Here is a 24,290-nt window from a genome sequence, read left to right as displayed (position 1 = left end):
AACATTGTTCTGTTTGCAGGCTAGTAATTGTAAATTGGGAGATAAGCTGGAGAAATTCTTGACCTGGCACACTTCTTGTTTTTAATTTATTTATTACACAATAGCCAAATACAAATTGAAGGAGTTTGAAAAATTGCTCTAGAGCATAAGGTAATTACTGCAAATCTGCAAATCGTTTCAGAGTGTCTCAGATTTTCTTTTTAGTAGATATTCCTGTGTGGTGCTCAACTGCTTAAACTGTACTACGTCTCTAGGTGACAATTAGGAGGGGATCTCTGCCTCTAAATTGGAAGAACAGCCACAGAAAAATGAGCTCCTAAAAGCAAATAGTCAAAAGTCACTTAGCTGCTTGACAGCTGTGAATGTTTGGCTCACAGTTTTCCCTCTGCAGTGATACGGGGCATTTAGGCTCTTTAAAGTCTCCTTAGTTGTATCATTGAAAGACTAAAGATTGATCAGTATGATAAAATCACACTAGAGTGATCACACTATCTCACCAATGTCAGAAAAACTATTACTGGAGTTGAGAACAAAGAACAAAAAAAAATAGATATGTTGATGACTGATACTTTTCCTCCTAAAGGGAACTTTACCAAGTACTGTTGCCCTTCTTAGATTTCATATACTTAACTCACAAACCCTGGGTTAAGCTGTTTCTAGGTTATGTACCATCAGTATTTTCAGGCTGTTCAAAATCTTTCTGGTGATACATGTGGAAAGCTGATTCTGAGAGTCCATCACTCCAGATAATAAAGTCATTTCCATAAATTTTCCAAGTTCTGGCCTCAAATCAGAGTTTGTCAGCACTGCCTTCTGGGGAGCCTTTTACGAACTCTGACCTCTGCTGGTCAAATGTCTCTGTCTAGTTTTGAGCTTAAGTTATTTTTGAGTTGTGGTTCCCTCAGATGTGATGTTCTTTTTGTTTAAATCGCTTCTCGCAGATTTAGTCTCCTAAAATATTATAAAGAATAATTGTATCCTTTCCCTGTCTTTCTTTGGAGAAGATTATACAAGAAAATCTTTAATCCTTGTTAATGGCCTAAGCTCATAATTTCCTCAAATGTCCTGTGTTCCTTCTCTGTATTTGGTGCATCCTGATGGAGTAGTGCTGCTCATACAGTTCTACAGGAGCCCTGTAATGTGGGATCAATGCTTTATTGTTGCTGACTGACCACCTTGATGAGAGTGCCCTTTCCACAGCTCTTTTGCAGTAGGGTTTCATGTAGCCTGTGATTTCATAAGAAACTCATGGTCTTGCTCCCCTCTGCTGCTTCCAGCTGACATTGTAATTCAGAGAAATGTCTATTGACTTTATTGGGCAGGGTAGTGGGTTGGAATGAGTTATCATAAAGTTCAGTTTATGAACCCTGCACAAAATTGAATCTTTGAGAATTTGCAGTACAAAACTAACTTTGGACTTGGACTAGCACCTTTAACTTTGTTACAGCATCTTTAGATTCATAAGCAAAAGAGTACTGTAAAGGTTTTTACTGCAGATTTGAGTAAACATTGTAAACCTCGTTTTTTCAGGTAATTTTGTATCTTAGAACATAACTGAAATTTTAGATTTAAGTGTCTGCTGCTTTTGAAAAATGAGAAAGTAAAATCTAAGAAAAAACTGAGTTCTGACTGGACTAAAGTTTCTACTGCCACTTGTTTATGCAGCCATTGAAGCCAGTGGTGTTCGGTGGTGATTTATGTCTATGCCTCATTTATAAGGGTGCATGATTGGTTTCGTTAGTTTTCTTCAGTATAGAAGAGGTCCTAGCCCTAGTGTCTGTTTTCTCTTTGAACTGCTACAACTTGGAGTAGTAAAACCTTGGTTTTGCTGTTTGGTCCTAAATAATGCCATGCCATAGGTCAGTCTTCCTATTAAATGAGCTGAACCACATGCTTGGCATAAGATTGTATCTTGTTTATTTGCAGCAACGACAGATGGGTCTGGATTGGAATGAATAAGAGGAGTCCTGATTCTTTGGGAACCTGGCAATGGAGTGATAACAAACCAGTAAGTTAACTTTTAATGAAGAAGTGTCATGTACTGATTTGTTTCAACTAGGACTGAATTGAAAATAAATTGATAAATATTTAAATTAAAATTTGTCAGGTCTTTCAACAGATTAATAATTCAGAAGAAGATTGCGCACTTAAGAGCTGCCATCCAAGCAGATTTCCAATTAAAAACATACCTTTAACAAGGCTAACCTGATTTCCATCTCCATTATACTGAAATAATTTCACAGAAATGTAGTAGTAAACATCCAAGAGCTGGTGGAGAGAACAAGGTGTCTTCATTCCACAACAGAAGGGAGGGTTTATCAGCTCATTTCCTTGTCAAACTTTACCAAAAATACCTTCCTCACTGTAATCATTTTATTTCTATGAAATTGTGAGTTCTTCCTCCTCCCTCCTGAAAAACACATGTGGAGACTCGGAACTGAAGGAGTAATTGCCATTCAACACATATTTTAATAGTAAGAAACATAATGGGAATATGGTTATCTCTTGGGATTGCCACAGCAGAGAGTCAGATGCTCATTCTTTCACCCTGTCACTCATCCTGTAGGTAACCAGTGTTGTTATGCCACTTGACTATCTGGAAGATGAGTATGATACAAGAGACTGTGCTGCATTAAAGGTTAGTTTCAAAGTTTTTAATAATGTGTGGTTTTACTTGGAAAAATACTTTTTCCAGTTGTAAACTGAATTTGGGTTTAGGTGTTTTCTTAGTATAATGAAAAAGCTGAGTTCCTTTTATCAATCTAAGTTTTCCTTTTATCAATCTACACCTATTACAAACTTTGCCTTAATTATTTTTATGAGACAAGTGCTATGCTAATGATAACCTTTCATAGGACTTCTTTTGAACCTTTTTTAACTACAAAATATTTTAGTAACAATGCTATTCTGTATTGCATAGTGCCATACTATGGATCTCTTGTATATTACATATAATTCTTAAGGAAATATCATGGAGTCTAAAACAAAAAAGCCCAGAGAGCCCTAACAGTAACTTATAAAAAATCTGTATTAGCTTTTCTTAACTACAGATTAAGAAAAAAATTGAAACCTGAAGAAGGGGGATGCAGTAGCCTGGAGAGAGGATGTGTTTGTTTTTATTGAGTGTATTTCCTTGTTTACTTGTGAAATAGACTGTATGGTCTCTGTTGGTTTCTAATTTCAAATGTCAGACCTCAGCTTGATTCCTGATTAAGCTCTTCAATACTTAATTTAGTCTTGATGGCATGAGTTTTAAAATAGCCTTTAATTTTTCTGAAGTATCATCTGACTTTTTGCAGTACCTACCATCCCTTTTAACCTAAATAGAACCACCTCTGCTCTTAGGATTTACTAGGGGAAAGGATAATTGCATCCCTCTCCTTCTGTTCACAGCCATTTCCCTCATTTGCTTCTCCTGTGTCCATGACCCTAGACTGAGAGCCTGGTTAGCACTGAGCTCCTAAAATTTTAGACCCAGGAGGGCACTTTGAAGGGAGTGCTGTGAACATAGTAACTTTCCTCTCCTGCCAGCTAGTTATAGACATGTTATTTCAGTAGATGATAAAAAAATTCTCCTTACTGGAGAAGCCAGCAAGAGTGAAGTCACTTCTTCAAGCTTGATTGTAATAAATAATTTTAAATAAGAATGATTGCTTCTGTGCCAGTTCCAATTGTTTCTTCTTTTCAGCAGAAATGAGATTAATTTCAGGGGAAAAAGTTGCAATAGACAATTTAATAATAAGCATTGATAAGAAACTGGGCACTAAAGAAACCCTAAGAAACATTATTTCTAGAAAAAAATTCAAAGATGTTTGAATGTAAGCCTTTTATGTAGTTGCTTCACAGCAATTACAAAAGCAATTAAAAGGCTTAACCTTAAGCCTTTTATGTAATTGCTTCACAGCATTAGCTAATATGGAGAGTTATACTTGAAGTTGTAGCTGTATCTGCACTTTATTTCCAAAATAATTGTGTGACTTACACAACTAACACTGACTTCGTAAAGGACCTTTTTATTACAGTTTAATTTTACATTTCAAAAGACTATGCTGTCCTAACTCAGTTTTCTGTTTCTATTTGTATGCAGACCTCACAGTTTTCACGGAGATCATTTTGGAGATTTTACTTCCATGAAGGCAGAGACCTTGAATTTTACTTCAGGCCTTTTGATTGTGAAGCTAAGCTTGAATGGGTCTGCCAGATAACAAAAGGTAAACTGCAGTTACATCCATCTGTTTGTATAAAGAGTTTAATACAATGAGTTGTAATTATTGCCATATAATAGAAACTTTGCAAACAGTATTTTATTCTTCTCTAAACTGCTAAGAGGACAGTACATGAAATGTCTCACTGATGTCACATACAAACACATGTACACTTAGATCAGAAACTGACCCTGAGGGAGGATGCAGTATCACTGCTCTCATATTCTTTCTAGTCCCATGGAGTAAGAAGTGGTTTCTTGTGTGGTGATATAAGCCACTGAGTTGCAGCATTTGTGGACTTGACTTTATCTCTCTTAGTGATATTTTTAACTAAATCACCACAAGTATTTTGGGTGTACAGTTTGCTTCAACCTTAGGTGAACTAGCCTTCTTCTGGTAAAACTGGTGTACTAGCTCCTCATTGTAGTGAAACGGAGGAGTGGGGATACAAAAGAATAGCATGGCATATCTGCACAGATCCAGGCTTTTTCATGCAGTATGAAATGTAATCCAGTAGACTTTTATATCTGGGTTGTTGATGAAAAGGTTTTCTGGGATGAAACTTTTCTTGTTGGGGTGAGATTCTGATAGAAATACTACTTTGATGCTTGAGAGATGAAAGAACCACGGATATGTAAGACGGAGGTATGCAGTACTCCCATTAATTTTATATCAGCTAATTTTAAACTCTTAAACCTGTGTATGATTTCATTCTCCTTTTCTTTTCATCATGAATACTGAGACGTATGAGTACTAACCATCACTTGTATTATTGCTGGCCACAATCTTGTTAGAAAGTTAATTCAGTGACTTTTCCTTTTTTCCTCTGAACAGGTAGCACTCCAAAGACACCAGAGTGGTATATACCAGGTAATATGACTTCTTTTATATTTTTCCACTATGTGTGTAGGGTTGTTTATGCTCGATATCTTTTATTAGTTTTGTTACATTGCTACCACAATACCTGTTTAATACCAGAAAAGGTTATGGCTGGTAGAATTTGATTTTGAGAGAGTTCAAAATGCAGAGCATTGACTCTTCCAGTGTCAAATTGAGATTTCTTAACACATTCAGAAAAAGAAAAGATTTGTTTTTCAGAATTCATTTCTTACTCATGTAGTATTTCTTCTGTGTAGATGAAATCGGAATTCATGGAGCCCCACTTGTTGTTGATGGAGCAGAGCTGTGGTTTGTACCAGATAAAAACCTGAGCTACCAGGAAGCAATTTTCTACTGTCAAAAAAATGATAGTGATTTAGCCTCTATAGAGTCCTACCCAAAACTCAGGGCAATACTATCTCAAATAGAAAAGGTAAGGAGGTGTAACCTGTTTTCACAGTTACTTTCCCTCGCAGGGACTTTTACTTGCCAAGTTTTCCAATATAAGAAAATATTAGTCTTAATTTCTTTCTTTTTCCTGTTGGCCTCAGTGGTTTTCAATTGTACTTAAAAGGAAAAGATGGGATAAAAGATAATTATTTGTAATTCTTATTATTTGTAATTCTTATTATTTGTAATTCTTATTATTTGTAATTCTTATTTTTTAATTATTTTTTATTATTATTTTTTAATTATCTTTTTTAATTATTATAATTTAGTTATTTTAATGGCAGTCTGGTAAAAGAATTTTTAAATTTAAAAGTAAGTTTAACAACATTTAAAAAACAATAGAACTCTCTGAATACTGAAAAAGTGTCTTAGCAGGGCGACCATTGTCTGCAAATGTTTAATTAACAATTGTGCTGGTTCTTAATTTTGTGCACAGGACAAAATAAAGTTTTTCACCCGGTGAGAAGATTTAATTAGAAATGCCAGATGGTCTGATCAGATTTATAGAAGGGGTTTGTGTTGTTCATGGCATGAAAGTACATTCTCGTAAGGCATCTGAGAAAAACATGTCAAGTTTCTGTACCTCTGCGACCGATTTTGTCACATTGTTCTATGTTTGGTAGAGTCAGAAGCTTTTTCTAAGTGGGTTGTAAAATACTGGGTTTTGTTCTTTACTTCCGCAGTTATCAAACAGCGAACAGAGGTGGTGGCTGAAGTTTATTGATTATGGCTACAGCTATCATTCACCGTATGTAGAATAATTATGAGATGTTTTATTGTCAGCTTTATTTTCTGCTTTTTAGGAATTGTTAACTAGAGTAGTTAATTCATAGTAATTTTATTGTAACAGAGTTAGTAATCCATTTCTTGTGTGTGCTATCAGAGCCTCTAGATTTTGGGCTCTTGGACTTGGGCATCTTAAGTTTTTTTTGTATGAATCCCTGAAATGTGTGATCCTAGTAGCTAATGTATTCCCTTGATCTTTGAAATGCTTTTATTGGGGTTTTGGACCAACTTCTATGTTCTGTAAATATTTGGAGAACTGACCAAAAAAACATGCCCAGCTTGTTGACTTTGAGGATTGAGGAATACCCAAGAACAGGGAATAGGAAATTGGTTTAAGACATCACTCTTCTATTTAGGTAATGCCGAAATGTTGGAGGTCTTTTAGTATAGCCTTGTAGAGCTGAGATGATTCACATCAAATATTGCATCATTCCCTTCTTGGCTGCAGAGAAGATTCACTGGCTTCTTACAAGGAAAGTCCTTCACTTTCCAAAATACTGTAGCAATGCACTATTGTGGAAAGAAAACCAGAGCTATTTCCTATTCCCTTCACTTGTCCTGTGCATCTTGAGACAGTTAATTTGGGCATGGTACATAACTGCTGAACCTACCACATATTTATTTGAGCCTAGTTTGTGTAGGGCATTTAGAAACAGTTAATAGCCCAATTTTTTGTTTGCACTGACGCTGTTGCTATCAGAGTTTTCCTGTGAAGGTCACATTGGATTGGAGATTAACTCTGAAATATTTATATCCAGTTTACAGTTATTTCCACGCTTCCATAATAGATTACTGAGAGATTGCTGGTATATTTCCAGAAAGAACTGGTATAGAGGTAAGGTTGTTTCTATTTTTCAACCCCTCTGCTATTGTTGTGTTTATTTGAAAAGAAAAAAGTAGTAATTACTGTTCTACCCAAACTCTTCTATTAAATGCAGATTGATACCAGATTAGGAGTGAATGACTTCTTCATGTTAATCTGATTGACTGCTGAATCATTTATTACTTCCTCATGGTAGAAGCCATGTTAATATTTCTTAATGACCAGAGACAAACTTGAATTCAAATGACAATTTTTTTATGATAGCTTGTCACTCTTTTTGCAACAGAAATTAATTAGGTGAAATCTGGTTTTGGTGGCTACCTTATTGTGTTTATGCTACATATTCTGAGGTCTGGAGTTTGTCTGAGAGCTGTCATTTAGAGAGGTTGACTCTGTACTTGCAGCTTTGTACATATCTGGAGACTCAAATTCCATTAACTATTGGAGTCATACTGTAAGAGATAGATGAGGTAATGAAAAAGCCTCCTGGTTGTACTTGAAGTGTATCTCTTCCTTTTTTCAACACTTATGTTGAGGAAAATGTGCAACCCCCAGAGAACAAGAAGCTCCTCTTGTCTTCTACCATTTCCATTTAAAGCATGTTTCCCCCATTATTCAGTTCTTTGCTGCTGAACTGTTTTCGTCTCTGTTAGCCAAAAATTGCTCTACACTTGGAAGTCAGTCAATTTCTGACTGCAGGAGTCATGCAAAGCAGTGCAGGTCAGATGCTCTCCATGTAGATGTTAAAGGATTCCTTTTGGCTTTTTTTGACATTTAGGTGTACCCTCTTTGCCAGAATACAAGGTTAGTCCTCATATATAAAATCTTTTTTCAATAATCTGTTTTCAAATTCTCTCTGCCTATACGAAGTGTTAATACTGGAAGTAAGAGTGAGACTCTGGATCTTTAGGAATATTGTACTACTGTCTGATAAAAATGATTTGTGCTTGCCTTCTAGTACTAGAAGGCACTGCTATTTTTAATGCTTTCTGTACTGCTATTTTTAATGCTTTCAATTGCATAGTAGTTCACTGTGGTTGCACCAAAAAGTGTTTCCCTTCAGATTGGTCTTTGTCATGTCATAAAGTAGGGAAAGAAAATGGAGTGTGATAGGCATTACCATAACCGTTTTAAAAAGCTTCTATTTCTGCAGACTACCCAGTTAACTGTAACATGAAACTGCCCTTCATCTGTGAAAAAAATAATGCCTCCTTACTAGAGAAACATGATCCCAGTTACCGCCCGGTCAGAAGAGGTTGCCCTAAAGGCTGGCATCAGTTCCGGAATAAGGTACAGCAATAACACAGATTCATCATTCTTGCCAAATCTTCACAGTCCAGTAAGATGGAATGCCTTTCTAAAAGAAGGGAGGAGGTAGCCCCTCTGTTGAGGAATAGACCTAGAAATGGACTTTTGAAAACTAAGTGTAGTGATTAAAATTATCTCCTCCCTTTTTTGTCCCTTGTTCAGGATTGATGGTTTCTTAAATTCAAAGCATTCATTTTCAGATTGTTTTGCTTTCCCATCGCCACACATTTAGGTCCAAGAACACTGGTTGTATTCTCTAGTCTTGGGCTTCTACTTTGAATGAAGAGAAGAATTAGAAAGGGAGAGGATGAAGGTTCTGTGGCAGAAGCATGTTGTGTCTCTTTGGAGTAATCATAGCAGGCAGCAAGTTGGCAGACACTATTTCCTGAGTTGCCTTTATGACTAACCTTATTTAAAAATTAGTGAGCAACTTTTAAGAATTAACCAACAAGTCAGGATCCATAGTATTATTAATTATTTCAGTCCTACATTTTAAGGCTGTCATCTAAAGTCTTAGTGAGATTCATTCCTGTTGTTTACTCCACCATTATTCTGTACGTGTGCATCAAATCTGCACTTCATTACATTGTGCCAAGGTTTGCAAACTTAGTTCGCATCATTGCAGAATAGACCTTGGAGTTCCCAAGTAGTTTTTCCCCAAAGGTAGCTTATTACAAGTTCCTTACCACCACTATCTGACTGCAGAGTTCATGTGTGAGTTCGCACTCCTAAAACAGTACATGATTCTGAGGTAGCAAATAAGAATTACTGAATATGAGTGAAGCATTAGTCAGGGAGATAATTTTATATTTAGCTACTCTGTTGAACCAAATAAACGTTTGCAGCTAGTATCAGGTCCCTTGTTTTCTGCAAAAAATAGTTACATTTTATTGCAGGAAATGAGAAGTGAGTTTTTAGGGTTGGTTTAAGAGCCTTTACATATTGATTTATGTCTTAGGCAGAATGTTACGATGAAAATAATTTTCATTATATTTATTTTGCAGTGTTTTCTAAAGATGAAACCTGAACATTTAACATTTAATGCAGCTAATGAAAAGTGTGTAACTTTTGGAGGCTCTCTTCCATCTATCTCAGATCAAGCTGACCAAGGTATGGTGATGAATTGGGGCACTTCATTATGCAGCTTCTCTTCTATATTCAGAATAGTTCTGCTTAAGAACTTGAGCATAAATCACTTGGTTATCCACAGGCATACTAGGAGCATTCTAAAAATCCAAAACTGATTAAAAATGTGTTGTCTGTTGTTTGCATTGCTGGAAACATAACATGGAAATGCAGTTAGCAGACATTTAACACAGTTTGAAGAGCAGCTTCTCTATATGATCTTAACCTGTTACAAAAAGAAAAAAGTTAAAAAAACCTTGTACTGAGAGTTGAGCATGAAAGGATCATCACTGAATGAAGAATTGTTTGGCTTTGCAAGCTGAAACATAACTGAGACTGTAGACTTTGCTCTGTGAAAAACTACCATAGAAGCTGCTTCTAAGAGAAGCTCAGCTGTGCATGTGGGAATGAAGTGGCAAATACAATGCCAGCTGGAGCACAGGACTCCTTGTTTCTGCATGTGCTGGGCATCTTAATGTGGCAATGTGTCCAAAGTGACCCCCTTTGAGCTCTTCAGGACACTGATGGGGGGATGGAAAGCAGGAGGACTGGAAGACAGAACTGTTTCACCTAAATCAACTAAGGTCAATGAGAGAAATGCAGTGAGGGAGAAATGGGTTCGCATGGGCTGCAAGTAATATTCAGCAATAAACCACTGAATGATATGGCTGAATTTGCAGCTCTGTTCTTGTGGATGATTAAGAGTTCTCTGAGGGTGTATCTGAAATAGCTCAGTTGAATTCTGCAGTGCCCACAGTGCATGTTTTCTTTATAAGCAAATAACCTCTTGCCAAACAAAATATGATAAATAGACTAGAGAAGTCAAGAGTGTACCTGCAGGCATCACCTTAATGGTAATTTTCTTTTACTGCTGTTATTGGGGAGGAATAGGGTTATGTACAGGAATATACATGTCTCAGGCCTGTGTGTTTTTGTATGTATTTAAGGTTGGAGATGCACAGCCATTCTGAAATGTAACCTAGCAGGATCCTTCGTGTGATTTGGTGCATTTGGAAGTGCTTTTTATTGTGTCTTGTTTGTTTTTCTTTGTGTAGTGGAGACCACCTATATGGAAAGGAGACACAGTCCTCTTAAAATGCATTTCTTTTTGTGGGCTGCCTCTGCTCCTCCGGTGGTATTAGGGGCTAGCCCTGACCTGCAAATCTACAGTGGCTTTGTCTCGTTCAGAAAATAGGCTGTGGCTAGTCTGGCATGTGGCCAATAGCTGAAACATGTCAGCAGTAGCTAATTACATAGCTTCGATCTGTCTTCCTAAACTAGTCAATTTAATGAATGCCTTTGATGCCTGGGGGGTTACCAAAGCCCATTGTTTCTTGCCAGAATGCTTACCAAGAGGGGCCTGATTTAAGGTTTACCTGGCTGAATTTTTTTTCAGCTAAATCTGACTTCCTTTGACCTGTCCTGCTGTCTCTGATAGTGGGGTGGACAAACTCTGCCAGAATCCAAAAAACGTTCTGATTTATGGTATGTAAAAGAGAAAGATGGGAGATAAGACTTCCTCCATCAATTCAGAAAGGGCAGCAAGACAAGAGATGATCTTGCAAGCTTGTGGAAAAGCAGCTTCCTAAATTTGTGTGTGAATAAAAGACTCCAAATTAGTGGGTGAAGGAACATGTTAAATCACCTACATTCTCCTTAGCTCAGAATTTGAAGGACAAATACCAATAGCCTGCTCCTTTCAGATAAAATCAATATGAAATGTATTATCAAATGGAAGGAAGGGATGATAAGCATTCATCAATCATGAAGGGCTGGAAAAAATAAATTAACACAAACAGGGATTGCATTGTCTTACTTATATGAAGTATTCTTTCAGAGATTACTGTTGTTTTCCTAACCACAGTATGTACATTTACTCTTCTGTCCAACAGATTATATAACATCCTTGCTTCCTGGCCTTCCAAAAGATATTTGGATTGGTTTACAGTTCCTGTTCAGTACAAGGGAAAACAAATGGATAGATGGGAGTAGACTGTTGTATAGTAACTTTCACCCACTGCTGACAGGGAGATTAAGGAAAATTCCACTGGATGTAAGTTCTGACTTTTGACTTCTCTTGCCTATTGAGTAATGAAATTTGGAATGTTGTGTCAAAAAAAAAACCCCATGTAACACACCAAATTCCCCAGTTAGTAATTTTAATTGGCCAGCAGGGTGGCTGACACTACTGGAGTTCTGTTTACTTTTACTTGGATGGCAACTTTTGAAGTGTATTTAGCTTAGGAAAACTTTGAGCCCAGGCACCTGGTAGTGTCTGTAAAACAGGTAAGCTGTATAAGCTGTATTGCACCACTCCTTTGAAACTTCTTAAACAAGTTCAGACAGCTGGGTTTCTCCTAGACTCATGTTACTTCACCTCTCCACAAGTATGTTTATACCTTATTTGAGTCTGATAAGGATATTTCTTTTTCTCAGTTTTTTGATGAAGAATTTAACAATCAGTGTGGTGTAATCCTCAATGATCCCAAGTCACAATATGTTGGAACATGGAATTTCACTGCTTGTGCTGACAGGCACTTCTTGGGTATATGCCAGCAGTCTGTAGGTAAGTCTGAAGAGTCAAAATAAATTGCAGCCAGAGTTCTAACTTAAGGTACACGTGCCAGGAGATTTTAATGCATGTAAATGATTTCACTTGAAGAACAAGATTCTTGTAGAGATTGAGGAGGTAAATTTTAGAAAAGCAGAGAGCAGAGGAAGATCTGGAGCCTCTTTTGTCAGCCATTTAGAATTTTCCCTATTGCTTTTCATAACCCATTTCAGGGAGACTGTTTTCCTAAGAGACTTTGTGTGGTTTCAGTGGAATTATACTTCAGCAGATGGATCTTTAGTGTTCTGTGTATAGAGGTCATGCACACTGAGGGGTGGAACAAGTGACTCCTTCTTCCTTTTCAGAAGTGTGAGAAGCCCTAGGAAGGAATCTCACAATATTTATATCCTCCTTAAATACCTCCTCTGTCTTTTAGTTATATGAGAATGTAAAGTATCATAGATTCTTAATGTTGAAGTTGGTCTCTCCCCAGAGCAAACTTGAAAGTTGGTGTGAGTGGGATTTTTTAATCTGAACTAAAAATAATATTCAGATGTACCCGTGTGGGTTGGCCAATACCAATTACTGGAATAAGATCAAACACATATAGTTATTGTGTGCATTTAATTACTGCTATGGGCTAATGTTCAGTATGCCCACTTCTGAGTAGGTTCCTTTATATAAATAATCCTTTTAAGTGATGAACATGCTATCTTCTAAAAAAAAAAATCAAACACAAAGAAACCTAGGTGTACAAAATACCTAAGACTACACCCACCTTCTTCATTCTCAAAGAAGAGATTTCCACCTCCACCCCCCACCTCCATTTAACATACAACATCATCTTTATCAATGCCAAATACTCCAGAAATTCTAAGTGTTAGGATTAGAAGTTTGGATGAAAGAGATGTCATAAAAATGTGAAAAGGAGACTTTTATGAATTGGAGGTGATAATATATCTATTTATATCAATCTCTTATTAGTTTGGAGTGACTACTCAATGTTTCTTTGCCACACCTGTAGAAGGTGTAATGAGAAAGGTTTCTGGACTGACAGAGAATATGTCCTGCTATAGTCTGGTTTTATACTGTGTTAGTGTAGTTTGGGTTGGGAGGGAACTCAGCAGGTTATAGAGACAGTTGTGAGAGAGTCCAAGCTGTCTAGGACTTTATCACCAGGAAAAAGATGGTTCACATTCATTGGAAATCTTGGCATGATTGTGATTTGCAGAATTTCTTGAGATGGTAATCATCAGCAATTATTTTTTCCGAAGTGAACATTTTACTTGCTATCTTGTTTCCAGTTTGGTACCCCTTGATGTGTGATGGCACCCTGGGTTCCATGGTTCTCTTTTGTAGCTGTTTATGAAGTGAAAGCATTTGGCAGCAGACAGAAACCACGTGAAACAATCTGTTTGAGCCTTGTCAGTTTTCTGATCTATTGAAAGCTGTAAATATCAAATTAATATTGTGTTTCTGTCATCTTATGTTTTAGAAAACGGCTCTGTCAGCCAATCAATCAGCCATTTATATACTGGTATTTATAAAGTGATGCCTCCCCTCACCCCTTGCGAGCCTTTTTCTACTTCAAGTATTTTAAATATCAAGAGAGTTCTGCCTTTTGCAGAATGAGTTTATTTTTGGTTGTGTATAAAGCTTTTGGGGTTACCATTTGTATGCTTAACCCTACCACCCACAGGAAGGAGTATTTGCATCTTCTATTAACTGCAGTAGCCATGCATCACTGAGCTGTGCCTTCAGGTGTGGTGCTGGTAACTGTGATAACACTCTGTGCTCAGAGCACAAATAGTGAATTATATCCCTCCCTATGCAAGCTGGATTTTCTGCAGTTAGTTAAGAGGTGACAACAGTTCTCACTGTGTTTATGGATGGCAGTAAGGAGTTCTGGGACTGTGCTGTACCAAGATCTGCATAGACAGGTTTTGTGGCCCTGTAGATTTGCATAAGCATAAATCCACAGGCTCTGCAGAGATAAAATAGTCAATTTTAGCTGTTGCTATATTACAGCAGAGAGCACTTGCTCTCTTGCATTTCTGTATAATTAAAGTGATAGAATATGTTTTTAAGTCAATAAATTGCTTAGCAATTAATTAAAAATAACATACAAAAATATGTGAACCTAAGTTGAGAAAAAGATATCTAATAATACATTGGCTGAAAACAATAATTATTTCTTAATATATATTTTTTCTATCTATCAATGATGTTTGCTTCTAACTGTAATTATCAGCATAACCTACTAAGATTTTTTTTCCCAAGTGTAGTCAAACAGGTTTTTCTGATTTTTACAGAGACATTGGGAGTTTAAAATGTATTACAGTATTGAACTACCTAATTACTGGATTTCTTTCTTATGTATAGAAACTGCTGATAACCAGACAGAGCAAGTCATTAATGAAACACTGAGCTATCAAAATGTTCAATACATGTTAATTCTGAAGAATTTGTCCTGGAATGATGCCATGGCTGAATGCATAAATAACAAGATGCAGCTGGTTAGCATCACAGATCAGTTCCAGCAGGCTTTTCTTGCTGTTCAGGCTGCTCTTCATAATTACCCACTCTGGACTGGACTCTTCAGCAGAGATGTAAGTTTTGTTTTTTCCTCAGACTGTGGCTTAAGGTAGTTTTTACAATTGTATGAAACAAAACCCGAGTTAAAGAAATGCAGTGACAAATTACTTTCTGGGGTGTTTTAATTTAGGGATAACTATCTGGAGTGTCTCAAGATAAATGTTTTAAACCTTCACTTCTCCAAGTTACATATTCTTGTACTCCACTGGATGAATTGATGATGATGATAAAAGTATTTTAAAAGACTGATGATGAAGGGATATATTGTAGGATATATCCTACAATAAAAATCCTACAATCATAAAATATATATTGCAATCCTACAATCCTAAAATATATATTGCAGCAACATAGGTTACTGAGTCATCTCTTTTGTTAACAAATGAGTAATGAGTGTTGCCATTTAATATCATCACCACAGTACCACTCTAGAAAGATAACCCAAAAATCTGTTTTGGAAGGGCAAAACTAGAAGTGGCAAATAAAATTCAAAATGAATCATTAAATACTTGTGGAGATTCATTTCTGAAGTTCAGCTTAGATTCTGTTGTTACTTCATACTATTTGCACCCATGTTTTGAGTTGGAAGGAGGCATCTCTAAGACAGGTTAGTTGCTTTTTCTTTCTCTCTATGGCTTTTTTTGGTCAAAAAAATTAAAATAATGCAGGGAGTGCTGCTTTTTATCTTTATTAGCTGGGGACCTCTTGAAAATCATTACTGTCGATTCAGAGGTGTCTCAGTTGTTAATGGGAAGGCTTGGCCTTACTGGCAGGGTTTCTCTTTCTTGTCACGCACATAATTCTGGAGATAATTGCAAGAAGAAGGTTAGAATTTTTTTGGAAGTGCCTTACCTACAAAGTATGGTGGTGTTCACTCAGCACTGGGCTGTTGTGTTCTGTTGTCACTTCTGGCCTACTGAATACTTTAGCAAATAGGTGTAAACAGGAATTTGAGTATATACTTTATGGAGAATATTTTTAAAGGAAACAACCATTTAATCTTAGGTTGTCTGTTTCCCCATTTTCACTATCTTCCCGTCTTATCTGTGACAATCAAATGATTCATTTTGGGGCATACAGCTCGGGCATGCACAGGCTCTTCACTATTGCAACACTTCATTATTTGGGCACAATTAAAATGTCACATGAAAGGAAATTATAATGCAGCTGGTCAACAGAACTTGTTACCCCAGTGCTTCAATCAGACACAAAAGAAAGATACAAGATAAATTATGCAACTGTAGGGGGATTTCCCAAAGACTTTCAAATATAAGATTTTTGAAGTATAGCATGCTGCTTGAATGTGGGTTTTTTCTTCCTGCATCCTCCAGGGCAGGAACAAGTATGATGTATTTAATCAATGAAGTATCCAATAATTACTTTCAACTCAATGTGGAGTAACTGAGACTGGAATTTCTTCTCAGTTATTACCAATTTTCCAAGGCCAGGAGATGATATCCACCATTGCTTTGCAGTTGCAAATGATGCAGTTTGGACATCCCACTACTAGGCCTTCCCCCCTAAGCACAGTAGTGGAAGATCATCTTTGGATAATTTGCCATTCAGCTAATTTGTATTTTTGCAACTGCAGAACTTAAAATAACAAAACTTGTTATATTGTGAGCAGGAAAACTGCTCATGAGGGCAGTGGAACACTTACAGTTCTCATCAGAGACACTGAAAATGTCTAGCAAGTGTAAATATATTATCATACCATTTTCTGCACCTTATATTTTTTTTACTATGTAAGCTCATCCCTTTTGTTTAAAAAATGCTAGGGTGGAAAGCATTATGGCTGGCTGGATGGGAAACATGTGAGTTTTAGTCGCTGGTCCGAAGATGATGAAGATACAAATGAAGAATGTGTGTTTTTGGATACTGATGGCTTCTGGAGAACTTCTGACTGTTCCTCCGAAAATCGAGGAGCTATTTGCTATGCATCAGAAAGTATGTATGCTACCATAATTTTTATGAAAGTTGAAATGAATTTTATTTTATTATGAAATGAATTCAGTTATTCCAGCTTGTAACTCAAAAATTACAACTTTTTAAAACTTACATTTTCTCCGACAGTCTGATTTCTATGCCATTTAAAAAAAAAAACCTAGCTTCAAAGATAGGGGGCATGAAATTGTTGGTCCTAATCTAATTGTACCTTAAAAATAAATTCAGCATGGATGCATTGGGTCAGTAGCCTTATGGCCAACCGATTATATCTTTGCACTACTTCTCTAAGATTGTTGCATACTAATTTCTCCCACTTGCCTGTGGGAGAAGATTAAAATATCTCTGTACTGTTTACATCTTAATATTGGGACCTCCTGAAATCTGTTCAGACAGGGAAGTCTTCTACAGAGAGAAGGTACATGGCTATATGGAGAAGAAGGGTAGAAGGTAGACACTGAGTTGAAAATTAACATCATCTGAAGTTCACAAAACCCTTCTAAATACCTACTAATTATAACAAGACAGGGATATAGTAAGATGTGTTGCTAGCTGTGAAGTAGCTTAGTTGTTACAGTGATCTGCCATGCACTAGAGTCAATAAGAGCTTTTGGTTATTGGCCTGCACTTAGCACTTTTCTGTAGGGATTTTATTTTTAAACCTATTTAAAATAACTGTGAAAACTTGCAAGTATCTGTATTCTTTAGTAGAGCTTACTGCTGGCTTGTTACTTTAAAAAAAATCACCATCATGAGGAAACTGAAAATAACACATGTAAAGCATGACAGCTTAATTTGTCTTTTAATGTTTTTAACCGCTGAAAGTGGTTTGTGCTGTGCCAGGTCAAGTGGTGTTATTAGTATTTCATGTCCTGATGTTGTCTTGCCTTTTTTTTCAGAGAAGACTGAAAAAGAACAAGTTACACAAGTGAAATGCCCACATAAGGTTAAAAATACACCCTGGATATCATTTAGAAATAATTGTTACACTTTTATGATAACAAAAAATAGATGGAGAGAACTGAAGCCTCAAGAAGCTCATCATTTATGCAGGAGCATGAGTAAGTACTTTGTCATACTGCAGGTATTTATGGATTTAGATCAGCTTGGAGGAGATGAGTGTTAGATCTGAGTCACTGTCTTACAATGACAGACAGCAGAGTGAATGCTGGGAGAGGCTGTAGCAGTAGTGCGGCAGTGCAGCACTGCCTGATGCTGTTTGCCCTTGAACTACCATGATAAAAAGTGCCAGAGCATGGATAGGAGAGTTGAAGAAAGAGGTGGCTTGGAACTACTGAATTCTGAGATCTCTGAAAAATTACTAGGTTTTTGTTTGGTTGGGGGTTTTGTTATAATATGCCAGTTTTAAATTGTTTGGGTAATTGTTATACACTTGGCAGCATTCTGGCTCTACAGATACATTTACTTTGTGGTTTCCTGCTGCCTCCAGCTTTGCTGTGTGCAACACTTAATTGAACAAAGTAAATAAACTGAAAAGCACATGGACATTTTCTGTCTATCCTGAATGAAGTATAACCTTATGAACAGCTTTACTCTTGTATTAAACCTTCAGACATTCATCTTTCCAAAGATTATTTTATTTTGTGAATTGATTTCAATTCAGTCTTTTTCTTAATACTGTTTCTCTGCTAGGGCAGTTCAAGCATGGAAGTTGACTGGTATTTTTATGTTCTATGCAGAGAATTTTTACTACATACAACTTGAAGTGACAGTAGGACCCACAAACATCTCTGGAGCTGAAATCTTTCACTTATCCACAAAACCAGGGATAACCATTGATAATACATTTGAAAATTGGTTTTGCACTCTTCAGTTAGTTATGTTGTAAAGATCTGGCCTTTACAGAGGTTGACCTATCTGTAATAATTGATAACATTAATACAAAAAACAAGTTTATTTTTTAACTTAAAGGTGAATTTGTAAGAAAGTAATGTAAAAACTTTTCAACAGACCCTGAAGCATTTGTCCTGAGTGTTCGAGATGAAGAGGAGAACAACTTTGTTACTGAGCAGCTTCACTCGTTCAGCGGTCTGGCTCTGTGGGTCTGGCTGGGTGTGATTTATGATGACAGTGGTAAGATATAAGGGTTTGGGTTTTTTTCTTATTAACTGGATTGGAGACAAAATTTGCAGCATTAAGTGCATGTTTCAGTTTATAACTAAAGTCAAAGTGAATGCAAACCTGTAATAAGTATTTATATTTCTTCTTATCTTCTAGAAGAAAATAACCTGACATACTTTCTGAGTGATAATCAATCCAATATGTTCTGTTTAGTCTAAATTTGATTTCCCTGGAAAGCAGGACTTAAAGTGGCCAGGATGAGTAATGCTAACATATTTAGCATTGGATATGGGACTGATTTAGAATAACTTGCAGTATCCCAGCATTTTTTCCAAAGTGAACATCTGTTAATATCATAATATAGTCAAAGTTAAATGGTATTTGTAGACATAATGCCAGTGGTTTAATAAATATACAATGTTTTCCACAGATAAAGTTCTCAAGTGGTATGATGAAACTCATCTGACTTACAATAACTGGAGGCTGGGAAGACCTATCATAAAGAAGAACAGTTTTTTTGCTGGTGTAAATCTTGATGGGTTTTGGGATATTTATAATTATTCTCAAAGTTGGCATGCTAATCACTACAACATGTACAGTATTCTCGCCTGTAAAATCGAAAGGGGTGAGTAATATTGGAGTGTTGGATGAGGGTCATAATTTAAATCATGGTTCCTGCTGAATAAAGCTTTGGTTTTGTTCCTAGTGAAACACATGGCACAGCTGTCATGAGCATCTGGGGTCATTTGGTCAGTCTGCATCACTGCTGTAATACTCTGATTAGGAGAAATGCGTTTGCTGTGCTCATCCAGCAGCTGCTGAACTCAGTGTTCCAAGTAGCAAAAGTAAACTTAACGTGATAGAAGTGGCTTGTACTGAGCACTTTCATGCTTGAGTTACACTGAGATAGATGGATTTTAGTGTTTCTGTATTTTTCCTAGTAACATGAAAGAAATGCACACAACTTATAATCTTATTCTTTGAAATAGGACACCAACAGCACAAGCCTCCATTGCCCGACACAATTCCACATGGAAACAGAACATACAGGATCCTTCAGAAAAAATTAACGTGGTATGAGGCATTGAGATTGTGCCAACAAAATAACAGTGATTTAGCAAGTGTACACAGTGAATCAGAACAGTTATTTCTAGAAGATATTGTCAAACAGGATGGTTATCCTCTGTGGCTTGGGTTGTCAATTCATGATGTAAGTATATACTGCTGGGGGTGTCAGTAACAGATCTGTAAATAATGTTTTGGAAAAGATACGAAATATTTTCTGATGCTTTTTTCCAGTTCCTTAGAATCTCTTTTCCCTGTAGAATCTTTTCAACCCTGTGTAATATGTTAGTATTAAATTTTGGTGAATGTAGGCACACTAAGATATTTCTTCCTAATACCTGACAGTTTAAAATAATACAGTATTCTCTCATTCCTTGCAGCACAAGGAAGCATGATTTGCAGTGCTATCCTTACAGGCTTCAGACTTTATGGCCCTCTGTAGAATCAGGTTTCATTAGCAAATAGAGACAGACAAGGCTGTGTGGAACCTGCTTAGCTGAGGTCAGGACTGGCTTTGCAGAGCAGTTCAGGAACAGGCTCTCAGTAAGTTAAGTGTCCATCCTCCCAGGAAGCACAAGAGCAGGAGGCAGCTGCAGATCTACTTCCTCCCCTGTCTGCTTCAGTGTGGAGCCAAAAGCCTGTGGCCCTGACCCAGCTCCCCTCACTAATTGCCAGACCTGGTAGTAGTAGTTAGTTGGCAGGAATAGTCCTCTGCAGAGGTGTGTGATTTCTGTGCATACCTGGGAATGGGTCCCTCACAAGTGACTCTTCATCGTCATGCGTTTCCAGGAATGTATCGGACGTAGGAGGTAGCACTGCAAACAATCCCCGAGCTGCCCAGTTCTACTGACTGCAGCCATCTCAACAGCTTAGCAGTTTCCAACGTATCCACTGATGTTCATAGCAGGGAAGGCAGATTGCTTAAAGGAAACAGCAGGGTGGAACCAAGTAAAATGGTTCCCCATAGGATAAAACAGGCACATTGCAGGTTTAAACTTGTGAACATGCTGTACTTTCTCAGTTCTCACAAATAATAAAAATTCCTATGCTAAAAAATTGCAAACTGCATTGTACATTTATTTACTGTGAGTTTAGATGAAACCACTTGTTCTTTAATTTATCACTCTACAAGGGATAAATATTGCTATGTGACTTAATTCACAATGGATGAGATGTAAAGCACAGTCATACGTGGTTTAAAAGTTGTGGGTTTTTTTCTTTTATTAGGGAAGTAAAGCTAATTTTGAATGGTCAGATGGAAGTGACTTTGACTACTACCCCTGGGAATTAGAAAACTCAAATACTACTGAGAACTGTGTTCTTTTGGATACTAAGGGATTTTGGAACCGTACAAAATGTACTAATGTTGCTGAAGGTGCCATTTGCTATAGCCCTCCAAACAGTAAGTGTTACTTTTAAGGTTCTATGTAGTTGTGCTTACATGTTGTATTTAGAAGTAGAAATTAAGGTTGAAATACTGCACATGATACCCTTTTTAAGAGGAGTTTTCTATAAGGAATGATAAAACACTTTTTAATACTTCAGGGAGATAAATTCTTGCCATTCCAGTGGTGAAAACCTAAATCAAATCTGGTTAGTTCTTGATCATCTGTGATAGGAATAACAAATGTATGTATCTTTTCTAAATCAAATTTCATATCAAACATGTACCATAATTGTCAAAACCAACAAAAAAGCAATTAAAAATTGTTCCCAACCTGTTGGAATTTGTCTTATGCTCATTTTTAAATAAATTCATCCATGACACAAGAAGAAGGAATGAAAACTAATTGAATAGTGGTTGTTGGTAGGAGTAGTAGCCCTTGTTAATACTTATGGTTCTGTTATTCCAGAGACTGTGCATAAACTGCTGCAGCAGAAATAACATCAATTTCCTTATCTTTGCAGAGAGAAAATTAGAGCCAAAGCAAGCAAGCAGAGCCTCTGGATGCCCACAGAGCAGTGGCTCCCTGCAGTGGGAACAGTACAGGGATCACTGTTATGCTTTTGACATGGCATTCTACAATTTTTCCGTCTATAACGTGGAAGAGGCTAAGAGAATCTGCCAGAAGCTGAGTAGGTTTAGACTCTTTATCACATTACAACTTGTAATACTAGTCCACTATTTGAGAAGAAATAAAACCCAGCAACCTAAAATCTTACACTGGTTATACTTCAGTTTTGACATTTTTATGCTCCTTTAGTTTAGGAAATGCAATAGCAAGCTTTATCTTTCAACACCTGATGAAAATTCTTAATAAAATACTGCAACATGCTACATATATGGCACATAGATATCAACAGATAAAATGTAGGTAGCCAGCTGAAGAAGATTCAGAGGTTTGATGCTTATGATTTGGAGGAAAACCATTTTATCTGCATGCAAAGTTAGTGCTGTTGGCAGGACTTTCTTATTATATCCTTGCCATATAGCTGCTTGCTGATAAGGAGCTTGCTAGCCTATCAAATGGTTCAAAGGGCATGTATGTTATAGATACTAAAGCATGTAAGAAACTTAATGTTATGTCAAATGAAAAGATTTTCTCTCTTCTTTGCTGAGCTACATGCGGAATTGTATCGCAGAGACAATGTTAATCAGTTTTATGGACAGAAGGTTTAATCACACTAACATAGCAGTTAGTGACTGATGTAACTTTCTTTTATGGAATTATCTTACAGTGTGATACTGGACTCACTGTTTAGAATCTAAAAAAAACAGTCCTGGATGCAGTTTTATGTTGAGCCAAATTTGTTCTGGTAGTTGAAAGTATCTGGCTTATATTTATATATACTTGTAGAAGATGGGTACATTCTGAGCATGCCCTTTCCTCCCTCTTATTCCTTAATTACTGTACATAAAAACCTGAGGCACAGTGGGAGGATTGATTTAGAAATTAACTTGAGTCAGCAAATGCTGAGGTTTTGTTCAACTGTATTTTTGAAAGCCTATTACTTGGGCTGGACTAGTAATTCTTACAGACATATCTCTTGGTATCTTCCATGCATGTAGTTTGCAGCTGCAGTATGTTTACTCCCATTTTATTGTGATAACCTGCTAGAATAACAAGTCATCTGAAGTAATCTCATAAAACATGCTGTATTTTAGGGGATGGGAGGTTCATGTTTTTATTCTGAAGGTTATTCTAAGCTAATTTTACAAGCCCAGATCAGCAAATCTTTTCCCATAGTAATTGTTCCCACAGAAAACTCAGTGTACCAGCAACATGAAAAATCATGTAAATTGCAATTCTGACTGGTTTCCTTTGCCCCTTAGATCCTTCAGCAACCCTTCTGACTATAATGGATGCTGAAGAAAATGCATTTGTGAGCACGCACATAAAGGAACATGATCTTATCACCAAGAATGTGTGGCTTGGCCTGGATCACGGCTTTAAGGGTAAGAAGTAGCAACAATGAATGAGCATGAATGTTCCATATTGTAAATATAAATGCATAAATCCTCAAATACAAACAGTTCTGTAGTGTTGGTAGCCTACAGTAACTTCTACTTGAGGCTGGAATCTGTCATTTAACATTTTAAAGCACTTTGGACTTCATTGTAGTTAAATCTCTTCCTGTTGCAGTTAGGGTAATCAGGAGTCCCAGAAATTAATTTTCCCCACCTCTGTTATTGCTGCCTAATGTTTGATGCAAGAACATCAATTGCTAAAGGTGTAGAGAAGAGGGGTGGCTAAAAGTTGTGTTCATATTTACTGCTTTTAATACATGGGATGGCTAGTCAGCCCTTTTCTTTGTGTAGCATTACAGGATGTTTTGGTGATCTAGGCTAAGTAATGTTTTTTTCAACAGGAAAGTCCCTGAACTGGCTGGATGGCTCATCAGTTAATTATGTCAACTGGGAGAATAAAACTGCAGAAGCCAATGAAAAATGCAGTGTTATCCTGTCCTCAACTGGCATGTGGTCCAAAGTTGACTGTGCACGTAGTCGAAGCAGAGTGGTTTGTAAAGCTCCTTTAGGTATGGAAGTGTTATTTTAGCAGAGACTTGATTTTGTAGAGACTGTTTTCAGAAATTTCTGGTTTATTGGATAATGTCTGTGTTGAAATAATGGAATTGCAATTCACAAAAGAACCCATCAAGTACCTCTGCCTAAGCACAAGTCTTCTGTTGTTATTTATCCATAAAATTGCATCCAGAGACAAATTATCCAGGACTTTACTTCTCCTGGCTCTCACTATCCACTCAGTAGGTAAAGAAGAGAACTGAAATGTCCAGAAAGTGTAGAGTAGTCGCTGTGGTTTCTTAACACAGGGTATCTGTCGTGTGACTTTGTGTAAGTGGAATCAGGAGTTCTGCTTGTACAGGTGCTGCACATGGTGTTTTCAGTCTTGGGGAGGCTTCTGGAAATGTCACCCCATAGCGCCAGAAAAAGACTTCTGCCTTTACTTGCTCATCCTTGGCATTGTACAGGAATGCAAGCAGTTAACTGAGCATTAAGCAAGTTCCTGAGAAGCAG

General features: G+C 36.9%; 1 protein-coding gene across 2 annotated transcripts in view; it reads left to right on the top strand.

Annotated features, from left to right (window-relative positions):
- LY75 (lymphocyte antigen 75) overlaps positions 1 to 24,290 on the top strand; it is a 43,028-nt gene that overhangs the window by 16,957 nt on the left and 1,781 nt on the right. Inside the window, exons 14-34 of one of the 2 annotated variants that reach the window (XM_030278346.4) lie at positions 1,927 to 2,008; positions 2,567 to 2,638; positions 4,088 to 4,211; positions 5,040 to 5,075; positions 5,342 to 5,517; positions 6,218 to 6,282; positions 7,079 to 7,155; positions 8,297 to 8,433; positions 9,456 to 9,561; positions 11,469 to 11,629; positions 12,013 to 12,142; positions 14,510 to 14,736; positions 16,501 to 16,669; positions 17,566 to 17,727; positions 18,638 to 18,760; positions 19,179 to 19,373; positions 19,738 to 19,958; positions 21,041 to 21,215; positions 21,722 to 21,889; positions 23,088 to 23,210; positions 23,624 to 23,791. In XM_030278346.4, coding sequence (XP_030134206.4) covers positions 1,927 to 2,008; positions 2,567 to 2,638; positions 4,088 to 4,211; positions 5,040 to 5,075; positions 5,342 to 5,517; positions 6,218 to 6,282; positions 7,079 to 7,155; positions 8,297 to 8,433; positions 9,456 to 9,561; positions 11,469 to 11,629; positions 12,013 to 12,142; positions 14,510 to 14,736; positions 16,501 to 16,669; positions 17,566 to 17,727; positions 18,638 to 18,760; positions 19,179 to 19,373; positions 19,738 to 19,958; positions 21,041 to 21,215; positions 21,722 to 21,889; positions 23,088 to 23,210; positions 23,624 to 23,791 — 2,897 coding nt within the window. Of the gene's footprint in view, positions 1 to 1,926; positions 2,009 to 2,566; positions 2,639 to 4,087; positions 4,212 to 5,039; positions 5,076 to 5,341; positions 5,518 to 6,217; positions 6,283 to 7,078; positions 7,156 to 8,281; positions 8,434 to 9,455; positions 9,562 to 11,468; positions 11,630 to 12,012; positions 12,143 to 14,509; positions 14,737 to 16,500; positions 16,670 to 17,565; positions 17,728 to 18,637; positions 18,761 to 19,178; positions 19,374 to 19,737; positions 19,959 to 21,040; positions 21,216 to 21,721; positions 21,890 to 23,087; positions 23,211 to 23,623; positions 23,792 to 24,290 lie in introns of both variants that reach the window. The other variant, XM_030278345.4, reaches the window with a different exon arrangement.

Source organism: Taeniopygia guttata, chromosome 7 (genome assembly GCF_048771995.1).
Source record: "Taeniopygia guttata chromosome 7, bTaeGut7.mat, whole genome shotgun sequence".
Taxonomy (NCBI): domain Eukaryota; kingdom Metazoa; phylum Chordata; class Aves; order Passeriformes; family Estrildidae; genus Taeniopygia; species Taeniopygia guttata.
Note: the sequence above shows the minus strand (reverse complement) of the source record. Positions and strands in the feature narration are given on the sequence as shown.